This window comes from Malania oleifera, chromosome 13 (assembly GCF_029873635.1).
Source record: "Malania oleifera isolate guangnan ecotype guangnan chromosome 13, ASM2987363v1, whole genome shotgun sequence".
Classification (NCBI taxonomy): Eukaryota; Viridiplantae; Streptophyta; class Magnoliopsida; order Santalales; family Ximeniaceae; genus Malania; species Malania oleifera.
The window spans coordinates 68,982,028-69,006,905 of NC_080429.1; the positions used below are offsets into that span (position 1 = coordinate 68,982,028).

A 24,878-nucleotide genomic window follows, 5' to 3' on the forward strand; every position below is an offset into this window, starting at 1 on the left:
TCACACAGTCACAATCCACAAGAACGCATTTACGTGGTTCGGCCCAAAAAATTGGCCTACATCCACGGCAGAAATTCACCTCTAAGATACTATATTAAATCTGGTGGGAATAAATACATACACAGATTTACCCCTTCTTGGCTTTCCAATTTCTTTTAGAAATCAGCCCAAGAATAATCCAAGAAATCCCTTCTTCGCTCCTGCGAAGAACCCTAGATTTCTCCTTATATTCCTTCCTAAATTTCCCTACAAGAAATTCCTCCCAAGAAACTAGATCTGTGCATTACCTCCTTTACCTGCGCGCGAACCTCCGCCGAAGGTTGGAGATTCCCCAACGCTGAACGCCCACTGCCGTCAGAATCTACATATCCTTTTAACCCTATTTCACAATGCATATCCTTTTTACCAAATATTAATCCTTGCTATTTTGTTCCAGACAAGTATTGAAAATTTTGTTTCAAAGCATGCCAATGTGGTTTTCCAGGTTTGCTCATAAATCTACTCACTTGACTTACAGTATAAGATAGATCAGGTCTAGAACATACCATAGCATACATTACACTACCAACCATACTAGCATAAGGTATTCTATTCATAAACAGTGACTCATTTTCAGTTTCAGGAGACTGTTTGTTAGACAACTTAACATGTTGTGCAATAGGAATAGAAGTAGATTTAACATGACTCATTCCAAATCTTTTTAACACTTTTGAAATATAAGACTTTTGGGACAAATAGAGAAGCTTTTTATTCCTTTCTCTAGTTATTTCCATACCAATTATTCTTTTAACAGGTCCTAAGTCTTTCATTTCAAATTTAGATTTGAGCATGCACTTAACTTGATTTAACATATCCATGTCTTGACAAGCAACCAACATGTCATCAACATATAATAGCAAATATATATGACATTTATCAGATGGTTTAAAATAAACACAACCATCATAATTGCTTCTATAGAAATCATTTTGAAGCATGTAAGAATCAAATTGTTTATACCATTGTCTAGGTGATTGTTTCAACCCATATAAAGATTTCTTTAATAAACATACATTATTTTTATTCACTTCCGTATCAAAGCCCTCAGGAGGTTGCATATAAATTATTTCTTCCAAAGTACCATGCAAGAAAGCAGTTTTAACATCAAGTTGTTCCAAATGCAAGTCATGTATAGCAACAAAGGATAATAGAATTCTAATAGAACTATGCCTCACAATAGGGGAAAATATTTCATTATAGTCTACCCCTTCCCTTTGAGTAAATCCCTTAGCCACTAACCTAGCTTTATACCTAGGTGGTTCAACTCCAGGGATTCCCTCTTTCCTCTTAAAAATCCACTTGGATCCTATGAGTTTTTGTTTTTCTAGTCTAGGTACCATCACCCATGTCTCATTCTTGTTTAGAGACTCCATTTCTTCTTACATTGCAAGAATCTATTTTTCAGCCTCTTTACTATCCATGGCCTCTCTAAAAGTCCTAGGCTCCACCTTACTTTCTGTTTCATCAACAGAAAGAGCAAACGCTGTCATATCAGCTTCCCCATACCTTTGAGGAGGTCTAATGACCCTCCTCTCCCTATCCCATGCTAGAAGGTAAGTTTTACTTAATTCGGAGGTTTCCGTTTCTGAGTTTTGCTCCTCAAAAACTGCAGCATCTGTTTCTAAATGGCTATGTGAAGTGGAGGGTTGCTCCACCTCAAGCTGCGAGTCACTGGTATCAGGGTGCCTAACACTTTCATCTGAATTTTCTGGTTTTCCCCCCATAGTAATTTCATTAAAAACTACATCCCTGCTAATAATACATTTTTGTTTTCCAGGTTCAACAACCCAGAGCTTATAGCCTTTAACCCCCTCTGGATATCAAACAAAAATACATTTAATAGCCCTAGGCTCTAATTTATCAGTTCTAATGTGGGCATAGGCTACGCACCCAAAAACTTTTAAACCCTGATAATCAACAGACTTACCCGACCAAATTTCTTGAGGGGTTTTATAATGTAAGGCTATGGAAAGACACCTATTAATAAGGTATACAGCAGTGGTCACAGCCTCTGCCCAAAAGGTCTTGGACAGACCTATAGTGACTAACATGCATCTTACCCTTTCCAAAATAGTCCTATTCATCCTTTTAGCTAATCCATTCTGTTGGGGAGTATCCCTAATAGTCCTATGTCTAGCTATGCCCTCAGCTTTACAAAATTCATAAAATTCATTCGACAAGTACTCTAATCCATTGTCTGTTCTCAGTGTTTTAACTTTTCTGCCAACTTGATTTTCTACTAAGGTTTTCCATTCTTTAAACTTTTCAAAAGTATCACTTTTATGTTTTAGAATATAAACCCATACTTTCCTAGAAAAGTTATCTACAATTGACAGAAAATACCTAGAACCACCATAAGAACTAACCGTAGCAGACCCCCACAAGTCTGAATGTATGTAATCAAGAGTCTGTTTCGTAGTGTGAGTGGACTTCTTAAAACTAACCCTAGTAGACTTTTCCAAGACACTCCTCACAGAATGACAATTCCTCAAGTTTCCTATCTCCAAGAAGCCCCTATTTCTCTAGCTCCTTTAGGCCCAGTTGGCTAACATGTCCTAACCTCCTATGCTACAAGGAAACCTGATTTTCTACCCTGTGATTGATAGGTGAAGCTTCACCAATCACTGTCTTTCCTACCAAGGTGTACAACCCATTCTTTAGCACCCCTTTCATCACTACCAGTGAACCTTTACAAACTCTTAGGCTACCTCCTTCAGACTTGAATGTGTACCCTGTCTTATCTAAGCTACCAAGAGAAATCAAGTTTCTCTTCAGCTCAGGTATGTACCTCACATCTCTTAACACTCTTTCCATCCCATCATGCATTAGAAGTCTCACAGTCCCAATACCCTGTATTTTACATGACTTATTGTTTCCTAAGATAACATGACCTCCTTCTAAGCATGTAAAGGACTCAAACCAGTTTTTCATTGGACAATTGTGGAAGGTACATCCTGAGTCTAGTATCCATTCTTTTCCCGAATCTCTATCCGAGACATTTAACACTTCCGCACTATCATACCCATCTAAAACTACAGCTGCCTTACCCTTTGATTCAGAGGTGGTGACATTTGCACCATTTTTCCTCTCAGGGCAGTCCCTCCTAAAATGTCCTTCCTTGTGACATGTAAAACATTTTAGTGCCTTACTCTTAGACTTTGATCTAGACCTCTTGTCTTTTCCTTTCTTGTTCCTCTTTTCAGACCTACCTCTCACATTTAACCCTTCCCCTGACCCTGATTTAGACTCAAACTTAGAGTGCAATTCCCTAGAGTGCAAAACGGCTTGCACATCTTCTAAAGTCAGCCTCTCTCTCCCATACATCATAGTTTCTTTAATATGGTCATATGTGGAATCAAGAGAACTCAATAAAAGAATTTCCTGGTCTTCTTCATCTATACTAATATCAATATTAGCAAGATCCAAAAGAATTTTATTAAATTCATCTAAATGTTCATCAATCGATGTTCCAGGGGTCATTCTAAAGGTGTAGAGTCTAGTCTTCTTATGGAGTCTATTTGCTAGGGATTTTGTCATGTACAAACTCTCTAGTTTTGACCACACTCCAGCTGCCGTATCCTCATTGGCAACTTCCTAAGCACTTTGTCTCCTAAGGACAAGATAATGGCACTATGTGCCTTTTGAAGAATTTCTGGCTTCATTTTTTCGGTGGAGGGAAAATCTTGTTTCCCCTCTTGTGAAGTGGTTGCTCCCTTCTTTTCTCCAAGAAGAGCCTCCTCAAGCCCCTGCTGTACCAAGATGGCACGCATCTTAATCCTCCACAAACCAAAGTCATTCTTTCCGGTGAATTTTTCTATTTCAAACCTAGCGGTCCCCATCACATAGCCAGGCTCTGATACCACTTGTTGTGTGTAATTTCAGCTCATTGCTAATTCTATTTTCAGATTTTAATTAATTCCAAACCAGCCACAATAACACCTAAACATAAACCTGTTTATTTTGATGCGTGTATGTGTGCTAAGTCTGATCAAGAAAACATATGTGTTCACCAAACAATATTCAGCAAAGCATAAATATGTCAATCACACAGTCACAATCCACAAGAACGCATTTACGTGGTTCGGCCCAAAAAATTGGCCTACATCCACAGCAGAAACTCACCTCTGAGATACTATATTAAATATAGTGGGAATAAATATACATACACAGATTTACCCCTTCTTGGCTTTCTAATTTTTTTTAGAAATCAGCCCAAGAATAATCCAAGAAATCCCTTCTTCGCTCCTGCGAAGAACCCTTTCTCCTTATATTCCTTCCTAAATTTCCCTACAAGAAATTCCTCCCAAGAAACTAGATCTGTGCATTACCTCCTTTACCTGCTCGCGAACCTCCGCCGAAGGTTGGAGATTCCCCAACGCTGAACGCCCACTGTCGTCTCCCTCTCTCGTGCAGCCCTTGCTCTCCCGCTACAGCTAAAAGGACTCTCGCTGCTATGAAGAAGAAGAAGACCCTCGCGACTGTGGCTGAACACAGCTCTCTCTTGGATGGAGGTTGCAGGTCTCAGTTCTGCAAGAAGTCTCGCGGCTGGGGTGAAGCTGAGGTCTCTCGCAGCTAGCCCTCCCTAAAGCTGCAAAACAGAAAATTAAAGCTGCCTCTTTCCGGCCCCTCCTGTATTTTATTATATTTACAATAGTAAAAGGCAATTACATCCATGCCCCCATAAATAATAAAAAACACAGCAGTAGCCGTTGGATCTAAAACGAAATGGACGGCCTGGATTTGTTTCAAGCCTTGACATTCCAACAGATATGGAGGGAATGTTAATTAATTAATTAATTAATGCAAATTAATTAATTGAGAGAGCTAATTAATTAAGGAGAGGCAAGTCTAGTACGCATGTATAAAATGGATTAATGTGAATTATAATCATAAATGTTGTCGAAATAAATTCCTCTCCCTCTCTCTCTCTCTCTCTCTCTCTCTCTCTCTCTCTCTCTCTCTCTCTCTCTCTCTCTCTCTCCATGTGTATATATATATATAGTTGAACCTGTCGGCTTGATCAGTATCAGCATGACAAGGAAGAAGGTGAAGTTGGCATACATCACCAACGACTCGGCCAGGAAGGTGACCTTCAAGAAGAGGAAGAAGGGGCTGATGAAGAAGGTGAGCGAGCTGAGCACCCTGTGCGGGATCGACGCCTGCGCCATCATATACAGCCCCTACGACTCCCGGCCGGAGGTCTGGCCCTCCCCCGCCGGCGCCCACCGCCTCCTCTCCAAGTTCCGCAAGATGCCGGAGATGGAGCAGAGCAAGAAGATGGTGAACCAGGAGAGCTTCCTTCGCCAGCGCATCTCCAAGGCCCGCGACCAGCTCAAGAAACAGCTCAAGGAGAACCGCGAAAAGGAAGTCGCCAACCTCATGTACCGCGCTCTCGCCGGCGAAGCCTCTCTCCACGCCCTCTCCCTTCCCGACCTCCACGACCTCGGCTGGCTCCTCGAACATTACCTCAAGGACATCCACCGCCGCATGGACTCTTTTGGTTTGGCCGGCGGTAGAGGTAGCAGCGGCGGGAGTACTGGTGGTGCTGGAGAGAGTAACCATCAGCACCACCTGCAGGAGGCTTCGGCCGCGGGGCTGGAGGTTGGGAATGTGGGGTGGGAGGCGATGCAGAGTCACCGGTGGCTAATGGAGCTGCTCAACTCATCTAACGTGAACGTGGATCAGGGTATAAACAATGCAGGAGGGTTTGGAGGAGGCGGCGGCTCGGCGGCGACCGGAGGAGCAGGGGAGGATATGAATATGATGCTGCCGTTGATTGAAGCATCATATTATTTTGAATAATATTATTTAATTTATTCTTATATATATATATATATATATTGTACGTGCATTTGAGTAAAAATGTCTCATCCTTCAAGTAATAAATTATAAGACACAAAACAATCGCTAGTAAAATTGGTATTATTGTCAAAAAATGTGAAAAGAAAAACTAAAAACAAAAATCAAAAGCTAGAAGAAATTAAAAATGTTGGTTAATATTTATAAAATTAAAAACTTAGTATAAAAGACTAATTTTAATCTTCAAGTAAAATAATATTATAAAAACTGTAGAATTTGAGATCATCATTTCTTTTGTTATTATTGGTCACAAGCCACAAGATTCGTATAAATATCAATACTATTAGTCTTTTTAAATTTTGAAATGTTAATTAATTTTTACTAGGCAAATTTTATTCAATGACTTACAATATTGTGCAAGCTAGTGAGTATTAATATTAAAGAAATAAAAAATTAATTTAAACAAGTTATTAAAATAGAAAAAAAATTAATAGTACGGAAATAAACAAAAGCATATTATACAAAGTAACACCGATCTGCCAAAATATTGTATCATAAGTACCATGACATAAATCTATTGTTCTAAGGATCATATGACAATAATCGCACACTAATTTTTAATTTTGGATATTTATGGCTATTGCAAGTATAAACTATTGGGATGCACGACACTTTCTCCCTAATTGTGGGCTTATTTTGGTATATAAAACAAGAATTCTATGTTCCAATGCTCAATTACTGCTATTTAATTGCACAAAAAATTTAAAGAATTTATTAATTTTTAAAGAATTGGTACTTACATATGCTTATAAATATTTTGAACAATAATGGATTCCATTCACAGCATTACATGCTTATAAATATTTTTATGCGCTTATTGTGTGTTTATCAACTAATTAATTATGGGAGATTATATGTATCTAATTTAATTAATCAACATTACTTTGTCACTTGGAATGTATTCATTAATTAATTTTATATGAAAATATTATTAATTACTTATGAGAGATAATGCATTTTATTTTCAAGAGAATTAATCTCAATTAATAATGTAATTGATTACGGTCTCTTAGTTGCATGAAACGCTCAATTCTTGGTCAATATAATGTGAACTTTCTTCTTAATATGCATAATAGAAAATCAAACCTGTATAAATGCTCTAAAGTTGCGCCCTCTATCCAACAAAGCGAACAAACCTTAGGAAATTAAAAATATCTCCAATTAAATTGTACTTCCATAAGTTGGAAATCTCGAATCTTAGGTTTGGATTTGTATGAACTTGAATAAAATGTAATGTAAACTTTGATGGATCTAAAGGACTCATCTGAGATCTAGAGTTTTGAGAAAAAAAAAAAAAAAAAATCGACAAAAGCTAAGTGCCAAAAATACTTTTTCTCGTTTTGAAATTTTCTTGTTTTGATAATAATAATAATATTGCTGCTATTGTTGTAAACAGTAAATTCGACATTAAACTAAGGGAAAGGCCAAATATCAAGTATAGGTGGCTCTATCTTTAAAACATTTCATTAATTGCATTATATGCAATCCGTTAATAGAACCGCCAAAGGAAATTTCGTACAATCCAAAATGGGCTGGCCATTAAATCTTTAATTCTTTTAGTTCATTGGTGTTAAATCAAATATACCTAAAAATTCTATTTGGTTAATTAATGATCTGATCTATTCCATTGAATTAATCAACAATACTTTTGCCCACCTGCTTTGTATTCATTATGATAGATTATACCTATTTGATTAAATTAATCAACATTACTTTGCCTAAAGCTAATGAATTAATTACGATACACTGTACATTTTCATTTTAATTTATTCATACGTAAAAGATTTAATCTCGGTCAATAATGCAATTGATTATGATCCCTTAATTGCATGAAATACTCAATTTTTCATCATAAACTTTCATCATAAAATGTTTTTGTTATTTATAAATTTCAAATAAATACTTCACACTATGCATTTTAAATGTCTTTAACAAATCTGCGTCGTACTTTTCTTGATTGAGAGAGAGAATTTTCTTTTGACGGCTTAGGTTTACCAAATTTTTAGAACCGGTCAGACCATAGTGCTTTGTCCCTTAATCGATTCAGAACTCTTAAGATGAGTACCTCATATCATGCATTTTTTGTTTTCTTGGTTTTTCTTATTATGTATTATTGCTTATGATATGAAGAGTATTTGGTTATGTTCCCTTTTATTTTTTTGAAGTATTTATTTATAGTTTAGTATATAAATAATAGTTTTAGCAATCCTCACCGAGGGTTGGTCCAAGTGGGCATGCTACTAGATTTCCTAGTAATAAGAGGTTTTGGGTTTAATTTCGCATGAAGGCAATGTCTTCATTTATTAGAGTTATTAGGCCAATCACATTTAGAAAATGAACAAAATCAAACTACCATATTAATAATTTTTTCTTCTCTTTTTTTAATATTTTAATAAATTTTAAGCTTTAATTAAAATTTTACTAGATCATATTTCATCCATAAGGTACCTACAGAATTTCTATGGTGGGTTTAAAAAGAGAAAAAGAAAAATAAAAAAAGGTGTATTTAGTAGGTAACTGAACAGGAATGGATCGACTTGCAAAAAAAGAAAAAAATGATAGTCCATTTTCTTTTAATTACTACGGTGAGAGCAATTAAAAGAGCAGTAAGTGAATTTCCAATAACAATGAGCTTACACTGGCTATCAGCACTAAGCTATGATGGTTTTGATGGGTGGAGAGGAACACTCAATCACTGGTTGTGCTAAAACTCAGTGAAAATAAATGCAACAACAATGTATTTCAATCTGAAAAATAAATACGGAGAAATTTCAAAGATAGCTCTCACTCTCTCGCTCATTGATTTTTCACTCTTAACACACCACATTACATTGCACACACACACACAACTATTTATAGGAGATACAGAAAACAAATAATCAACAATTGTGGGAGTAAATTTTCAACAGAGGTGGGCTAGTAGGTGGAGTAGGTTGCCTACCGATTCCAGAAAAATCAACAGTAGTGGGCTGCCAGCCATCTCCTGTCAAGTTTACTATTTCAACATCCCCCCTTAAACTTGACTCTTTGTCATTCCGAGCATTGTCTTCAGTCTTGCAAAAATATCATGCTTAAGTGGCTTCGTGAAAATATCAGTCATCTGATCATACGTTTTGTAAGATATCAACTCCACTTCTTTATTCTTCACATGCTCCCTGATAAAATGATACCAAGTATCAATATGTTTGCTTCTTTCATGGTGAACTAGATTTTTCGCAAGTGCAATCCCCGATTGGTTGTCAATGTAGACTTCTGTGGGGTTATCTTGAAGAAATCTTAAATACTTCAGTACAATCCTAATCCATATACCATGAAAAACAGCTAAGCTGGCAGCAACATACTCAGCTTCACATGATGACAATGTTACGATGGGTTGCTTCTTTGAAGACCATGTAAACGTTGTATCTCCCATGAAAAATGTGAATCCCGTCATGCTTTTTCTTTCATCAAGATGTCTTCCCCAATTGCTATCTAAATAGCTGATAAGTTTGTAATCACCTCTTGATGAATAGAACATACCATCGGTGATGGTACCCTTGACATATCGAAGTATCATTTTTGCTGCATTCGGGTGGGACTGGTCAGGAGTCTCCATGTACCTGCTGACAAGTCCAACTCCATAGAGTATATTTGGTCTGGTGCACGTCAAATACCTCAAGCTTCCAACCAAACTCTTGAAATATGTGGGGTTAACATCTCCTTGCTCATTCTTTCTCAACTCCAATCCCGTTTCAACCGGAGTTGTCACAGGGTTGCATTTGTCCATCCCAAACTTCTTCAGTACTTCTTTTGCATAGTAGCTCTAGGAGATGAAGATTCTCGTTTTGCACGACTTCTATGCCAAGAAAGTGAGCCATTTGGCCAATATCCGTCATTTCAAATTCTTTGACCATGCTCCTCTTGAAAGCAGCAAACATCTCTGGATTATTGCTGGTGAAGATCAGATCATCAACATATAGGGAGGCAATTAGCATGCTTCCATCTGTCTCCATCTTTATGTATAGCGCATGCTCATAGGGACACTTATCAAATCCATTCTTCTGGAAGTAGTCATCAATCCTCATGTTTCACGCACGAGGTGTCTACTTCAAGCCATAGAGTGCTTTCTTCAACTTGTAAACTTTATCTTCTTTGCCCTTCTTTACATATCCAAGTGGTTGATCGATATAAGTCTCTTCTTCCAGAAAACCATTTAGAAATGCTGATTTCACGTCCAACTGGTAAATCTTCCATCCATTTTATGTTGAAAGTGAAATTAGTAATTTGATGGTTTCAAGCTTGGCAACCGGGGCAAAAATTTCTCCATAATCAATCCCTTCTTTCTGCTTGTAGCCTTTGGCGACAAGTCTTACTTTGTATCTCTGAACTTCTCCTTGAGCGTTCTTCTTGGTCCTATAGACCAATTTCATACTAATGGTTTTGCGGCCCTTCAAGAGATTTGTCAACTCCCAAGTCTTGTTCTTATCGATGGATTGAATCTCCTCATCCATAGTTTTTCTCCATTTTTCTTCTTTGTTAGCTTCCTCAAAGCTAACCTGGTCGTTGGTCAATAACAGAAAATATAGAGTAACATACTAATCTATTGGTTTTGTAATTTCATACAAGTTGGCTAGATTTCAAGCTCCTCCAGGTCTCATGTCTGAGATTTCACGCTCTATTGGTGATGGAGCTTCATTCCTCTATGATGAACCATGTGGAGGTGTCTGCAGCTCGGGAACTTGTGGCTCGATAGCTACTTCTCTAGTCTGTGTTGGTTCTTCTCCTTCAAGTGTTAATTTCGCATCTTTGGAACATTCAGCCTGGTCCCATTTCTAAGATTCATTTTCTTCAAAAATGACATCCCAACTGTGAAAGACTTTCTTGTTGATGGGATTATAGAGTCAATATCCCATGATGCTATCGCCATATCCAATAAGGATACACTTCTCTCCTTTATCATCCAGTTTTGTCCTTCTTGCTTCTGGGATCTTGGCATAGGCTATGAAGTCAAACACCCTAAGATGACTGCATATGACACTGCTTCTACCCAAAAAAATTTTGGCACATTCTTATCCTTTAACATGCTCCTAGCCATGTTAAGGATTGTGCGATTCTTCCTTTCAGCTACACCATTCAACTGGGGAGTGTAATCCCTTATTGCCTAAGGAATTCCATTAAAGATTCGTCTCTGTATTCTCCTCCTTGGTCTAACCAGAGTGACTTGATGTGGTAGCCACTTTGTTTCTCGACAAGAGCTTTGAACTCTTTGAACTTGTCGAACACCTCTAACTTCCTTTTCAAGAAGTAGACCCAGGTCTTCTTGCTATATGGTCTTAGTGGACCACACACATCTGTGTGTATATCTGGAACGACATGGTAGATCTCCAGTCGGCTTGTTTTCCAAAGTTGTTTCTGTGTTGCTTGCTCAGAATACAGCTTTCACATATCATATATTGATGGATGATATTGGGCATGCCTTTCACCATCTTCTTGCTTCCCAATTGTCTCAAACTTTCAAAATTTAGTTGCCCATACCTTAGATTCCATAGCCAGTCTTTGCCTCTAATGATAACACTCAAACACCTTGGCATGTCATGTTGGATGGTGAGCAGAAACATTCGATTCTTTGCCATTTGAACTCGAGTAACAAGCTTTCTTTGAGTATCTATTATCACCATCTGCTTATCACTAAGGAAAATTCGGTAGTCTTTCTCCACGAGCTGTTCGAAACTTAGTATGTTAGTTTTCATATCTGGCACGTAATAGACGTTGGAGATGTAAGCATGATCTCCGGACTTCTGTTTGATCAAAACATCTCCTCTCCCTTGGACTGGAATTTTAGAATTATCGCCAAAAGAGATCTCCTCCTGAACTTTCTCATCAAGTTCAAATAATAAGTTCTTTCTGCCAGTCATATGGTTGCTGGCTCCAAATTCAAGGTACGAAACACTTTGGTCCTGGGGAGTTGAATTGTGTGCCATCAGCATCAACAACTCTGCATTTTCATGTTCAGTTTCAGTAAGGTTAGCCTCCTTGCTAACCTTTTCTTGTTGTCGTCCCCAACACTCATTGCTATAGTGTCCGTACTTATGACAGTTGTAGCATTGAATGTTTCTTTTGTCTACATTGGACTGGTTATTTTATCCTCCTCTTCTTCCTTGTCCTCTACCTCATGGGACATAGTTCTGTTGATTTTGTCCTCCTCTAGTGGGACCTCTTCTGCCTCTACCGCCTCCTCTGGAGTCAAAGTTTCCATAATTTCTTCCACGAGATCCTCGACCTCGTCATTTTCCTTACTGTGACATCTCTCCTTTGTCGTATCTATCTGCAGTAAGGGACAACTTCGTTTGGAGGGCTTGCTCCAGTTCTTTATCATCACTCTTTCTGTTGACTTTCTGCTCATGGGCCTGGAGTGAGCCCACAAGTTCTTCTATGGACATTGTTTCCAAATCTTTTGTTTCTTCTAGGTTTACAACTATATAATCATATTTTGGATCTAGAGATCACAAAATTTTCTCACAAATTCTCTCATCATTGAGAGTCTCTCCATTTCTTCTTAATTGATTTGATACCACCATAACTCGTGTATAGTAGTTAGCAATAAATTCAGTAGATTTCATTTTTAGATATTCGAACTCACCTCGCAATGTTTGAAGATGAATCTTCTTCACTTTATCTGCACCTTTGTTTGTTCAATGGAGAGAGTCCCAAAATTTTTTGGATGTCTTGGCAGAGGCGATGATTTTGAACGTGGCCTCATCAAGGTCTTAGTAGATTATGGACTTCGCCTTGCAATCCTTCTTTCGATCAGCTCGCAAGGTCATTCTTTGAGCAACTGACATAACTGCTTCGGCTTCTTTTGATGGACTTTCTTTGTACCCATCTTCAACAATGTCCGTGACATCTTGAGCACCTAAAAGGGCTCTCATTTGAATCGACCAATTGTCATAATTCTCCGCGGTAAACTTTGGAATGACAACTTGTTTAGTACCGTTAGCCATCGAATTTAATATATAAAAACAGAGAGATGGGGACTGATTTTGGAAAATCTGATGCCACCAATGTGTTCGGAAGGTCGAAAAACCTTAAGAGCCTATTTTGGGTTGCAAAGAACCGGACCAAAAGTCACTAAACCAGCTACAAGAATTTTTGGGTGGTTTTTAAACTGGCCAGTTTAACTTAATGGCCATTTAACAGCGTTATGCTTACCATTAGGCCACGTGGTAGCTCTTACGCGTGCCACGTGTTGGCGGTTGGGATGCGGATCGGATGCGAGTCGAGTCTCAAGTATGGATTCGCTTTGCGAGTCGCGAATCCGAGTCACAGGTTGCTGGTTGGGTTGGATCTCGCCAAGCAAGTGAGGAAGATGGGTGCAGAGCGCATGTCGCCGGCGGCTGCATGCGGCGCTTGGGAAAGGCGCTGAAACCGTCTGAGGCGCGTGTGAGTGCGTGTAGAGCCTCCCGAAGTCCATTTGAGATGTGGTTTCCACTGTTGGAATCGTCTTGAGTCGAATTTCACAATGGTAGGCTCAATTTTGGATTTTGAGCAACTTCAAATCTGGGAGAAAATTGAATTTTTTCTCTGTTTACCGAATTTCGGTGTACCTGGATGCTCTGATACTACTGATGGGAACGCTCAGTCACTAGTTGTGACTAAAACTCAGTGAAAATAAATGCAACAATAATGTATTTCAATCTAAAAAATAAAAACGAAGAAATTTCAAAGACAACTCTCACTCTTTCGCTCACTGGTTTTTGACTCTCAACACACCACATTACATTGCACACACACACAACTATTTATAGCAGATACAGAAAACAAATAATCAACAATTGTGGGAGTAAATTTTCAACGGAGGTGGGCTGGTAGGTGGAGTAGGTTGCCTACCAATTCCAGAAAAAACAACAGCGGTGGGCTACCAGCCATCTCCTGTTAAGTTTACTATTTCAATAGGTTTTGGCTAATTATGAAAAATTTACTCGAAAATTTCGAGACGAGAGCTCATGGTACTTGTTCCATGTAACATGCTATAGTTTTAGCTATCGAATATAGATCTGAAAATTATTTAAAATTAGAACTACTACAAAAACATTTTTAACATAAAGATTTTCTCACTGCGAACAATTTTACAATAAAATGCATGGCATGAAAAACCATAAGTAGTATTATGGAAGTTTACAAATATATTGAAAAGTGATCAACTTCATTATATTATACCAATACCCATGGGGGATGGAGAAGAGAAAGTAAACCAAGACAAAGAAGGAGGAGAAATACTCCAGGATGTAGTGTGCATAACTCCTGAGAAAGTAAATTTCTACTGCAAAGAGAAGCGTGAATAAGAAATCTAAAATGAGGTAGAAAACTAGATCTCATAATCAAATAGCACTAATCTAAGTAAGCTTTTCGGCTCTAAATTTTTTAATTTGTACAACTGAATCTGCAACAATGATTCTTGAAGCATGCATACATATTTTCTCAAATTATAGAACAAGATACAAAACAAAACCATGCCGAATTCTTATAAGGGAAGCAATAGTTGAAGGATCTTGACTTCACTCAAAATCGTTGTGCAAAAAAGCAAAACCCTTCACATAATTCAGAGCCTGAGATCAGAAAATCTTAAAAGAAAAACCTGATCTTGAGTCCATAAGCCGAAATCCTTTGACCAAAAATGAATCTCCCATTATCTCTATAACTTCCATTGAGTAATAACACAAATACAAACAAGATAACCAATTCTCAGAATCTCACCAAACAACAAAGGCAGAAATATCTTTAATTTCATTTACATTCCAAGAAAAACAAGCATTAAAAAGCTTTTTTATTTTAAAAAAATAAACATACCCCACCAGATCTCAGAGAAGTGAACCGAAAGAAAACCATGTCGAATCATAGAACAAGATATAAAACAAAACCATGTTCAATCCTTATAAGGGAAGCAATAGTCGAAGGATCTTGACTTCACTAAAAACCGTTGCGCAAAAAAGCAAAACCCTTCACATGATTCAGCGCCTGAGATCAGAAAATCTTAAATGAAAAACCTGATCTTGAGCCCATAAGCCAAAAATGAATCTCCCACTATCTCTATCAACATCCATTGAGTAATAACACAGATACAAACAAGATAACCAATTCTCAGAATCTCACCAAACAACAAGGCAGAAATATCTTTAATTTCATTTACATTCCAAGAAAAATAAGCTTTAAAAAGCTTTTTTATCTTAAAAAAAAAAAAACATACCCCACTAGATCTCAAAGAAATGAACCAAAAGAAAAACCCAACAAACTGCAAGCTGAAGGTATCATTTCCTTCGAAATCTTGAGCTCAACTTCTGAGGCATCCAAAACGGAGAAACAATACAATAACCCCCTCTTAGAAAGAGTTAGCCTAAGAGAAAACCCCACTAAGGATTTTCAAAAAATCAAAAAAGTATAGGGGAAAATAAGAGACAATGAGAACCGAACCAATAGCAGCAAGGTATAATATACGCAAAAAGTGAATTCCAGAGAGAGACATTAATTAAGCATGCTAGAGAGAGAGAGAGAGAGAGAGAGAGAGAGAGAGAGAGAGAGAGAGAGAGAGAGCGAGCATGATTGCCTAATAGTGAGGATAGAGAGAAGGAGAGAAAGTGTCACTGTGCTGTGGGCTCTCCCAGTCTACGAAGAAGAGGGGAGGGAGAGACACGAAGCTGCCAAGCTTCTGCTCATGTCTTAAAAAAATAGCTCACCTTGTTCAACCGCAATGCCTCAAATTTCAACAGTATTCCGAGCATCTAGCACTTGCGAAGTTTCTAAATGCCAAAAAATCCCTAGCTATTGTTGGGAATTAACAACAAATTCCTGAAACCAGTGAGAAACAAAATAGAGAAAGAATACATGCCAAAGAAAAAAAATCAATCACACACATAAGAAAATATTTACATGGTTTTGCAATTTTGCCTACGTCCACAGAGTTGCAAGGATTTCACTATTAACAGAAAGAAAATACAGAGTGCAGTGGTACTATGATCTCTCTCTCTCTCTCTCTCTCTCTCTCTCTCTCTCTCTCTCTCTCTCTCTCTCTCTCTCTCTCTCTCTCTCTCTTTCTCTCTCTCGCGAAGTGTGACCGCTTAACCCTAATCACCCAAAAATAATGATTTTATATGTTGCGGACAGGGTTCCAAACGGGCTACAAAATGGGCCCAAGCCTTAGGATAGAAATCTCTCATTAAAGAAAGGTTGGGTCATCATCTAAATTTAACGTAACTAGGCTCCACAAAAACCCAACAAATCTCCCACTTGGAGACTAGTTCAATCACCAATATCGACTGCAATCCTCCAAATGAACAATCTCTCATCCCTGCAATTCATCCTCCTGTCCTCAAGCTAGAAGACCAACTAAAGCTGCACATGACTTCAGCTTCTCAATAGTAACACCATTAGTCAACATGTCTGACGGATTCTTAGATCCACAAATCTTCTCAAGTATTACCAGCTTATCTTCAACAAGGTAACGGATAAAGTGGTATTTTATCTATATATGTTTCGAATTTGAATGAAATGCCAAATTTTTGGCAAGAAAAATTGCACTCTGACTGTCACTGTGTAGAATGCTCATCTTCTGCTTCTTACCCAATTCGTCTAAGAAACCATGTAGCCAAATCATCTCCTTTCCAGCTTCAGTTGGTGCAACATACTCAACTTCTGTAGTAAACAAAGTAACAATCTTTTGTAAATTTGAAGCCCAAGATATAGTTGTACCACCCAGAGTAAATACAAACCCAGTAGTACTCTTTCTACTATCACTATCACCAGCAAAATCAGCATTTACATAACCCTGTAGTTTCAAACTTGCACATGTGAAGCAAAGACATGTATCTGATGAACCCTTCAAATATCTCAGAATCGACTTGACTGCCTCCCAATGCTACTTTCCTGGCCAACTAATGAATCTGCTCACAACTCCCACTGCATGTGCAATGTCTAGCCTTATACACACCATAGCATACATCAAGTTGCTAATAGCGAAGGCATAGGGCACCTTGCTCATATGGTCCCTTCTTCTTCTATCTTCAGTGACTATTTCTTGCTCAGTTTGAAATGACTACCCAGGTTTAGCTTCATTCATGTTGAACCTACTAAGAATTTTCTTCACATACTCTGATTGTGAATGTAAGAACCCGAACCATGATATATGGATTTAATATGTAAAAGAGGAGTAAAAATGGAATTGTACAAACTTCGTCAATGAGGCCATAATTCGTCGACGAAGGTTGAAGGCTTTTCATCGATGAAATTTAGAGGCTCGTCGATGAGTGAATGCCGAGAGGTTCAGAAAAATTGAAATATCTGGTTCGTCGACGAGGTCACCGACTCGTCGACAAGGCTAGTGGAGAATTCATCGATGAGGACATCAATTCGTCGACAAATCCACAAAGGTCAAAGGTGCTATAAAAGATATTTTTGGTTACTTTGGGGCTAAGCTTCCTAAATACTCTCCCTCTCTCTCTAGAACTCGAAGGAACTCTCTCTCTCTCTCCTCGATTTCTTTGCCGTTTTTCTCTTGATTCGCAAATCCAAAGTTACTGCGAGGATCAGTGAAGGATTCTCTATGTTTCCACCAGATCAAAATCTCGTTTCAAGGGATTTCGGGTTTCGGGCTAAAATCGAGGTAAGGCTCGGTTTTTGTTTTTGATTCAATATATGCATAGTAGTATGAATCGTAAGCATTTATTATACTGTGGTTTGTAGGTTTTGAAGTCTCAGTTCATAGTTTTAGGGATCGTAGAGTTCAGTTGGAATTCTAGTTAAGGAAAGGGGATTCTGATTATATCAGTTTATTTTCGAAATAAGGATCGGTAAGCCTGTAGGCTACGATCGTATGTATGTTTTGGCCACTTGTTTGGGGAAATCTATCGGGTAAAAATGCGGGATTTTCTGGTTACAGTTTTCGGGAAAATTGGGGATTTCAGGTATCATCTCTAATTTGTTTGGAAAACTGTTGGTTATGCTAAAACTGTATTATTAAGGTGACCATAATCCATATTTGCATAAACTATATACTTGAATTTGAAAATGATATGATTTGTCGTAAACCAAATAAGTGTGGTATGTATAGTTGTATCTAATTGTTCTAGGTATTTGTAAAACAGCTATGTGGCGACTAATTACTGTACACTGAAATGTATAGGAACATGAGTTCCAAAATTATTCTAGGGAGTTGTAAAATAGCCATGTATCAGTTGACTACCATGGGTAAGAGTGGTCGGCTCTATATCCGGGGTGAAATATCACCAGTATGTTCCGACTGGTCACCGAAGGGTGTGTTCTACACCATATGTAGCAATGTAATCACTGTGAGGCTGAGTCGTCACATCGTAGTTGCGTATGTAGCAATGTAATCATTGTGAGACTAGGTGACCTTGTGTACACCATATGTAGCAATGTAATCACTGTGGGCCTGAGTCCTCACATCGTAGTTGCGTATGTAGCAATGCAATCAATGCGAGACTAAGTAACCTTATGTAGTTGCATATGGAGCAATGTAATCACTATTGGGCCTTGGTCGTCGCAACATAGTTGCATATGTGGCAATGTAATCGCTATGAGCCAAGATGACCTTGTGCAGTTGCGAACTAGTGTGACGACACTGACCGTATGTTTTGGCTATCGTATGTACTTGAATGGTTTTGTGAAAATACTGGAACTGTATGTATTTGTATGAAACTGTATGGAAATGTTTCAAACTGTAATTGTATTTTATAGTGTTATGAAGTACGTAAAATAACACTGGTATGCCACACATTGATATAACCTGCTTTCTGCCTTACTGAGAGGTGTCTCACCCCGAATGTACGTACAATGTTTTTCAGGTCCTTCAGGTAGTCGTAATTAGCATCCTAGCGTCTGGAAGCAAGGGTATCGTAGCTACTTCTTGTACCCATTAGGTACGAGTTTTGGTATCCAGGCTATCGGGATAGTTTTTGTAGACACCTGGGGTATGTTTTGTATTATAGGAATGTATATCTTAGCTTGTATAGACTCTGGTATGATACTGGTTATGTATAAAAGACTGTATTCCGCTTTGTATTTTGGATGAGTATGGATAGTTATGCGTATGTATGTGGGCATCCATTCACCCCACGGGGTCAGACCCTCTTTTTATGTTGTATCATGTATGTTTGAATTGATACAAAGACAGGTTAGGTTACTCAAATTCACACGTGGGACCCACCTGCGGGTTCGGGGTGTGACAACTTGGTATCAAAGCTAACCAGGTTATTAGGTCTTGTAGACTTGGTTAGGAGCATTGATGTGTACATACCAAAATATAGGATGTAGGAAATGGGTAATATTGGTTGAGGGTTGTTCTGTTACTAGACTAGGATTTGTCGGTGGTAGTCCGTGTTTTTCCTGGGATGACGATTCCAGTAAAGACAGGGCAGACCATTGACGACTTTCGTGTCGGTGTGACGGGACAGGTTTAGACCTGTGAGAATAATAGTTGAAATGATTAGGTCTATTATTGTGTTAACTGTGTACGATATAGGAATTCTAACCGATTCCTATTCTTTTTTCAGAATGGAGCCCAAGGATAATAACTTGGAGAGTCGCTCCGAGAAGATGGCGAGCGATGAGTCTCCTTCTGTGTCTCGTGGTTTAGCGAGATAGGTGATCCGAGAGATTAGGCTGAGTGTTAGAAGACACGAGAGCTCTCCTACTGATGTTGGGTGTACCATTAAGAGGTTCAAACGCATGCACCCTCCGACATTCACAGGAAAATCTGATCCGATAGTGGTGGAGGATTGGGTTGAGAAGACCGAAAGGATTTTGGAAGTCCTCTACTACACTGAGAAGCAGAAGGTTTTGTACGCTACCTTCCAGTTGATTGGGGAAGCAAGGCAATGGTGGACGGCAGTGAGCCTGTTGGAGAGGCAGAGAGTTGGTCCATCTGGTATGACGTGGGGACGTTTCAAGGAGGTATTTTTGAAAGATACTTTTCGGTCTCCACTAGGGATGCGAAGGCCGATGAGTTTTTGGGCCTGATACAGGGAGCTTTGACGATGCAGAGGTATACTTCCAGGTTTATTGAGTTGTCTAGATTCGCGACGTACTTGGTTCCGAATGAGCACGAGAAGTCTCAGAGGTTCGAGAGGGGTCTGAGGAAAGACATTCTCCATCTTGTGGGAATGCTGCAGATCCATGAATTCTCTGTCCTGGTGGATAAAGCCACCATAGTTGAGACCGACCTTCAGGGAGATGAGGTGGTGTAGGTTCAGGGGAAAAGGCTAGTATCTTCTGGTCCTTAGAGTGGTCCTCGGTAGAGTCAGTGGAAGAAGAAGAAGAATTATAGCTCTGGTTATCGATAGAACACCAAGCGGCTGAGTTCTTAGGGGGATCCATCCTCCACACCATGCGCCAAGTGTCATAAATGGCACGAGGGCGAGTGTCAGCCATTCTGGGGTGTTTGCTACGACTGTGGCAAGTCAGGACACATGGCAAAGAGCTGCTAGGAACTGAGGAAGGTTATGCCTGCATAGAGCCAAAACCGTGGGAGTAATCAGGTGCCTCGGGGGAATTACCAGGCAACCACGGCTCCAGCGAGAGTATATTCACTTACTTCAAAAAATGCAAAACACGCTGGGAACGTGATGACATGTACTATGTTACTGCTTTTGAATAGAACTGCTGTGTTATTTGATTCGGGGGCAACCCATTCGTTCATATCTGCTAGTTTTGTGAAATTGTGTGGGGTTGAAACCGGTGTGATGAATGAGATGCTGTCTATAACTACGCCAACTGGGAGTGTAACGATTTGTAGTAAGATGTTAGGAAACTGCCCTGTTGTGATTCAGAAGAGACTGCTACCAGCAAATCTTGTAATATATGATATGTCAGGTTTCGACATCATACTGGGAATGGATTGGTTGTTCTCCAGTTATACGGTGATTGACTGTTGGAAGAAGGTAGTAGTGTTCAGACCTCCTAGGAAGCAGGAGTATGAGTTCGTGGGATCGTGTGTGCATTCGACGCCACAAGTTCCATCGGTCTTGCAGGCGAGGAGGTTACTTTTGGATGGCTGTCAGGGGTTCCTAGCTTGCGTGAAGGAATTGCCGCGGGATAAGTTGAGACTCGAGGATATTCGGGTGGTCAATGAATTTTCGGATGTGTTTCCTAAAGAATTACCCAGTTTATCTTTGGATCATGAGGTGGAATTTGCAATAGAATTGCTGCCTAGCAAGGCGCCGATCTCTAAAACTTCGTACCGGATGGCTCCAACAAAACTTCGAGAGTTGAAAGAGCAGTTGCAAGAACTACTGGACCAGGGTTTTATTCAACTGAGTGTTTCACCCTGGGGAGCTCTAGTATTATTTGTGAAGAAAAAGGATGGGTTGATGCGTATGTGCATTGACTACTGTGAGATCAACAAAGTGACAGTGAAGAACCATTACCCTTTGCCTTGTATAGATGATCTTTTTGAAAAGCTGCAGGGAACACAGGTCTTTTCAAAAATTGACTTGCGGTCAAGATATCATCAAGTGAGGGTTAGAGCAGAGGATGTAGCGAAGACTGCTTTCCGAACCAGATATGGCCACTACGAGTTCTTGGTCATGTCGTTTGGGTTAACCAATGCGCCGACAGTGTTCATGGATTTGATGAATAGGGTTTTCCATAAGTACCTAGATCGATTCGTAGTGGTATTTATTGACGATATTCTGGTATACTCGAAGAGTTCAGAAGAGCATGAGTCCCATTTGAGGTTGGTATTACAGATTTTACGGGAGACGAAACTGTATGCTAAGCTGAAAAAGTGTGAGTTCTGGTTGAATCAGGTTGCGTTCTTAGGCCATGTGGTGTCTAGGGCCGGTATCTCTGTTGATCCTAGTAAGATTGAAGCTTTCGTCGACTAGGCTAAACCGAAGAGTGTGCAGGAGGTTCAGAGTTTTTTGGGACTGAGGAGTTACTATCGCCGGTTCGTGGAGGGTTTCTCTAAATTGTCTGGACCTCTGACACGATTAACTAAGAAAGGAGTGAAGTTTGACTGGACTAGTGATTGCGAGTAGTGCTTCCTCGAGTTGAAGCACCGGCGGGTTACTGCTCCAGTATTGACCATTCCTTCGGGGGATGGGAGTTTTGTGATCTATAGCGACGCACCCCTAAAGGGTTTGGGTTGTGTGCTTATGCAACAAGGTAAGGTGGTAGCTTATGCTTCTCGGTAACTTAAGGAGTATGAGAAGAATTACCCTACACATGACCTAGAGTTAGCTGCTGTTGTTTATGCCTTGAAAATCTGGCGACACTATCTGTATGGTGTTCAATGTGAGATTTTCACTAACCACAAAAGCCTCAGGTATTTTTTCACGCAGAAGGAGCTGAATATGAGGTAGAAGCGGTGGCTAGAGTTAATTAAGGACTACGATTGCACGATCAGTTATCACCTAGGAAAGGCTAATGTGGTAGCAAATGCGTTGAGTCAGAAGTCAGAGCATGCAGAAGTAACTGTAGTTGTAGCTCAGCATCATGTCAGAAGATCTGGAAAGCCTTGGCATGGAAATGGTGTCCGGTGATCATCAAGCTTTCATTGCTAGCTTAGTGATTCAATTGACCTTATTTGAGCGTATTAAAGCTGTGCAGGCTAATGATGCAGAGTTAGCTAAGATTGTGGAGAAAGTACAACAAGGTTTGGCTGCGGATTTTAACATCTCTGATAAAGGTGTGTTGAGCTTTGGGACCAGGCTATATGTTCCAAATGACGATGAGATCAAAAGGACGATTCTGGAGGAAGCACATTGTTCTTTGCATACAGTACATTCGGGTAGCACGAAGATGTATCGAGATTTGCGCGAGTCTTCTGGTGGAGTGGTATGAAGAGGGATATTGCCTGATTTATGGAGCAATGTCTGACGTGTCAGCAGGTGAAAGCTGAACATCAGAGGTCGGTGGGACCGTTGTAGCCTTTGCCTATTCCGGTGTGGAAATGGGAGCACATTTCCATGGACTTTGTTACTGGGTTGCCATTAACGCTTCAAGGGCAAAATGCTATTTGGATAATCGTGGACAGGTTGACGAAATCTGCTCACTTTGTACCAACAAAGGTCAGCTACCCTTTGAGTAGGTTAGCGGACCTGTATAAGCATGAGATAGTGAGAATGCACAGAGTGCCGGTATCCATTGTTTCATATCGAGATCCGAGGTTTACTTTTTGATTTTGGAAGAGCTTATAGGAAGCATTGGGGAAGAAGCTTACTTTTAGTACAGCATTCCACCCCCAAACTAATAAACAGTCAAGAAGGACGGTACAAATCTTGGAGGATATGTTACGGGCTTGTGTATTGGACTTCGGTGGTAGTTGGATTCAGTTTCTTCCATTAGTAAATTTTGCCTATAACAATAGCTTCCAGGCTAGAATAGGGATGGCACCATTCGAGGCTTTGTATGGTCAGAGGTTTCGATCTCCTTTGTATTGAGATGAGGTCAGTGAACGTCAGGTTTTAGGACCTGAACTCGTGCAACAGGCATCTGAGAAGGTAGGTTTGATCCGAGAGAAGATTAGATCGGCTTAGAGACTGCAACAGTGTTACGCAGATGTTCACCGCCGTGAGTTGGAGTTCGAGGTATGGGGTAAAGTATTCCTTAAAATCGCTCCGATGAAGGGAGTGATGAGATTCAGAAGGAAGGCAAATTGAGCCTGAGATATATCGGGCCATTCGAGGTTATTGAGCGAGTGGATCCGGTAGCCTACAAAGTTGCACTACCCCCAAGCACTCTCGAGGGTCCACGATGTGTTTCACATATCCATGCTGAGAAGGTACGTGTTGGATCCATCTCATGTTATCAGTTATGATGAATTAGAAATTGAGGATACTTTAGCATATAAGGAGATACCTGTTCAGGTTATGGACCGTAAAGTTCAGAAGCTTCGTACTAAAGAAATACCATTAGTAAAGGTATTGTGGCGAAACCATGAGGTTGAGGAAGCTTCTTGGGAACTAGAAACGGAAATATGCCGGAAGTATCCGCAATTTTTTTGAGTAGTACTTGGATAGGAGGGTGGTATAAGTATGTATGTATGTATGTATGTAATCCTTTGTTATCGTATTGTATTTGGTAGTTAGTCTCTGGGAAAGTCATGTTGTATTGTAAGCTCCCGAGGCCACGTATGTATGTAACCACGGTATTCCTCCGCCATAAGTGAGGGCATGTATGTATGTATTGTAACGGGGCTGCATATAAATGGCCGTCGTATTCTCTAGAGTGTGTATGTATGTATCGTAATGGGGCTATGTATAAATAGCTGCTGTATTCTCTAGAGAGTGTGTATGTATCATAACGGGGCTGCGTATAAATGGCCTCTGTATTCTCTAGAGTATGTATGTATGTATCAAGATGGGGCTGCGTATAAATGGCCACCGTATTTGTAGAGTATGTATGTATCGTAGAGAGGCTGTGTATTAATGGCCTCTATATCACCTTAGAGCGTGTATGTATGTAGTAGTATGAAGGTGTTCGTAATGAGAGATTGCAAATTTCAAGGACGAAATTTTTGTAAGGAGGGGAGGTTGTAAGAACCCGAACCATGATATATGGATTTAATATGTAAAAGAGGAGTAAAAATGGAATTGTACAGACTTTGTCAATGAGGCCATAATTCGTCGACGAAGGTTGAAGGCTTCTCGTTGACAAAATTCAGAGGCTTATCGACAAGTGAATGCCAAGAGGTTCAGAAAAATTGAAATATCTGGTTCGTCGACGAGGCCACTGATTCGTCGATAAGGCTAGTGGAGAATTCGTCGACGAGGACATCAATTCGTCTACGAATCCACTTAGGTCAAAGGTGCTATAAAAGATATTTTTGATTGCTTTGGGGCTAAGCTTCCTAAATACTCTCCCTCTCTCTCTAGAACTCAAAGGAACTCTCTATCTCCTCGATTTCTTTGTTGTTTGTCGCCTGATTCAAAAATCCAAAGTTACTACAAGGATCAATGAAGGATTCTCTACGTTTCCACCAGATCAGAATC

The 24,878-nt window shown here is 39.6% G+C and overlaps 1 protein-coding gene across 1 annotated transcript; it reads left to right on the plus strand.

The window, feature by feature from the left end:
- The first annotated feature begins 5,070 nt into the window (after positions 1 to 5,070).
- LOC131145882 (agamous-like MADS-box protein AGL80) lies at positions 5,071 to 5,841 on the plus strand. The gene has a single exon (XM_058095060.1). The coding sequence runs from the start codon at positions 5,071 to 5,073 to the stop codon at positions 5,839 to 5,841; it is 771 nt and encodes a 256-aa protein (XP_057951043.1).
- Positions 5,842 to 24,878: the final 19,037 nt, after the last annotated feature.

Excerpts from the sequence above, each read along its gene's own strand:
- LOC131145882 (XM_058095060.1), top strand. The coding sequence starts at position 5,071 with ATGACAAGGAAGAAGGTGAAGTTGGCATACATCACCAACGACTCGGCC.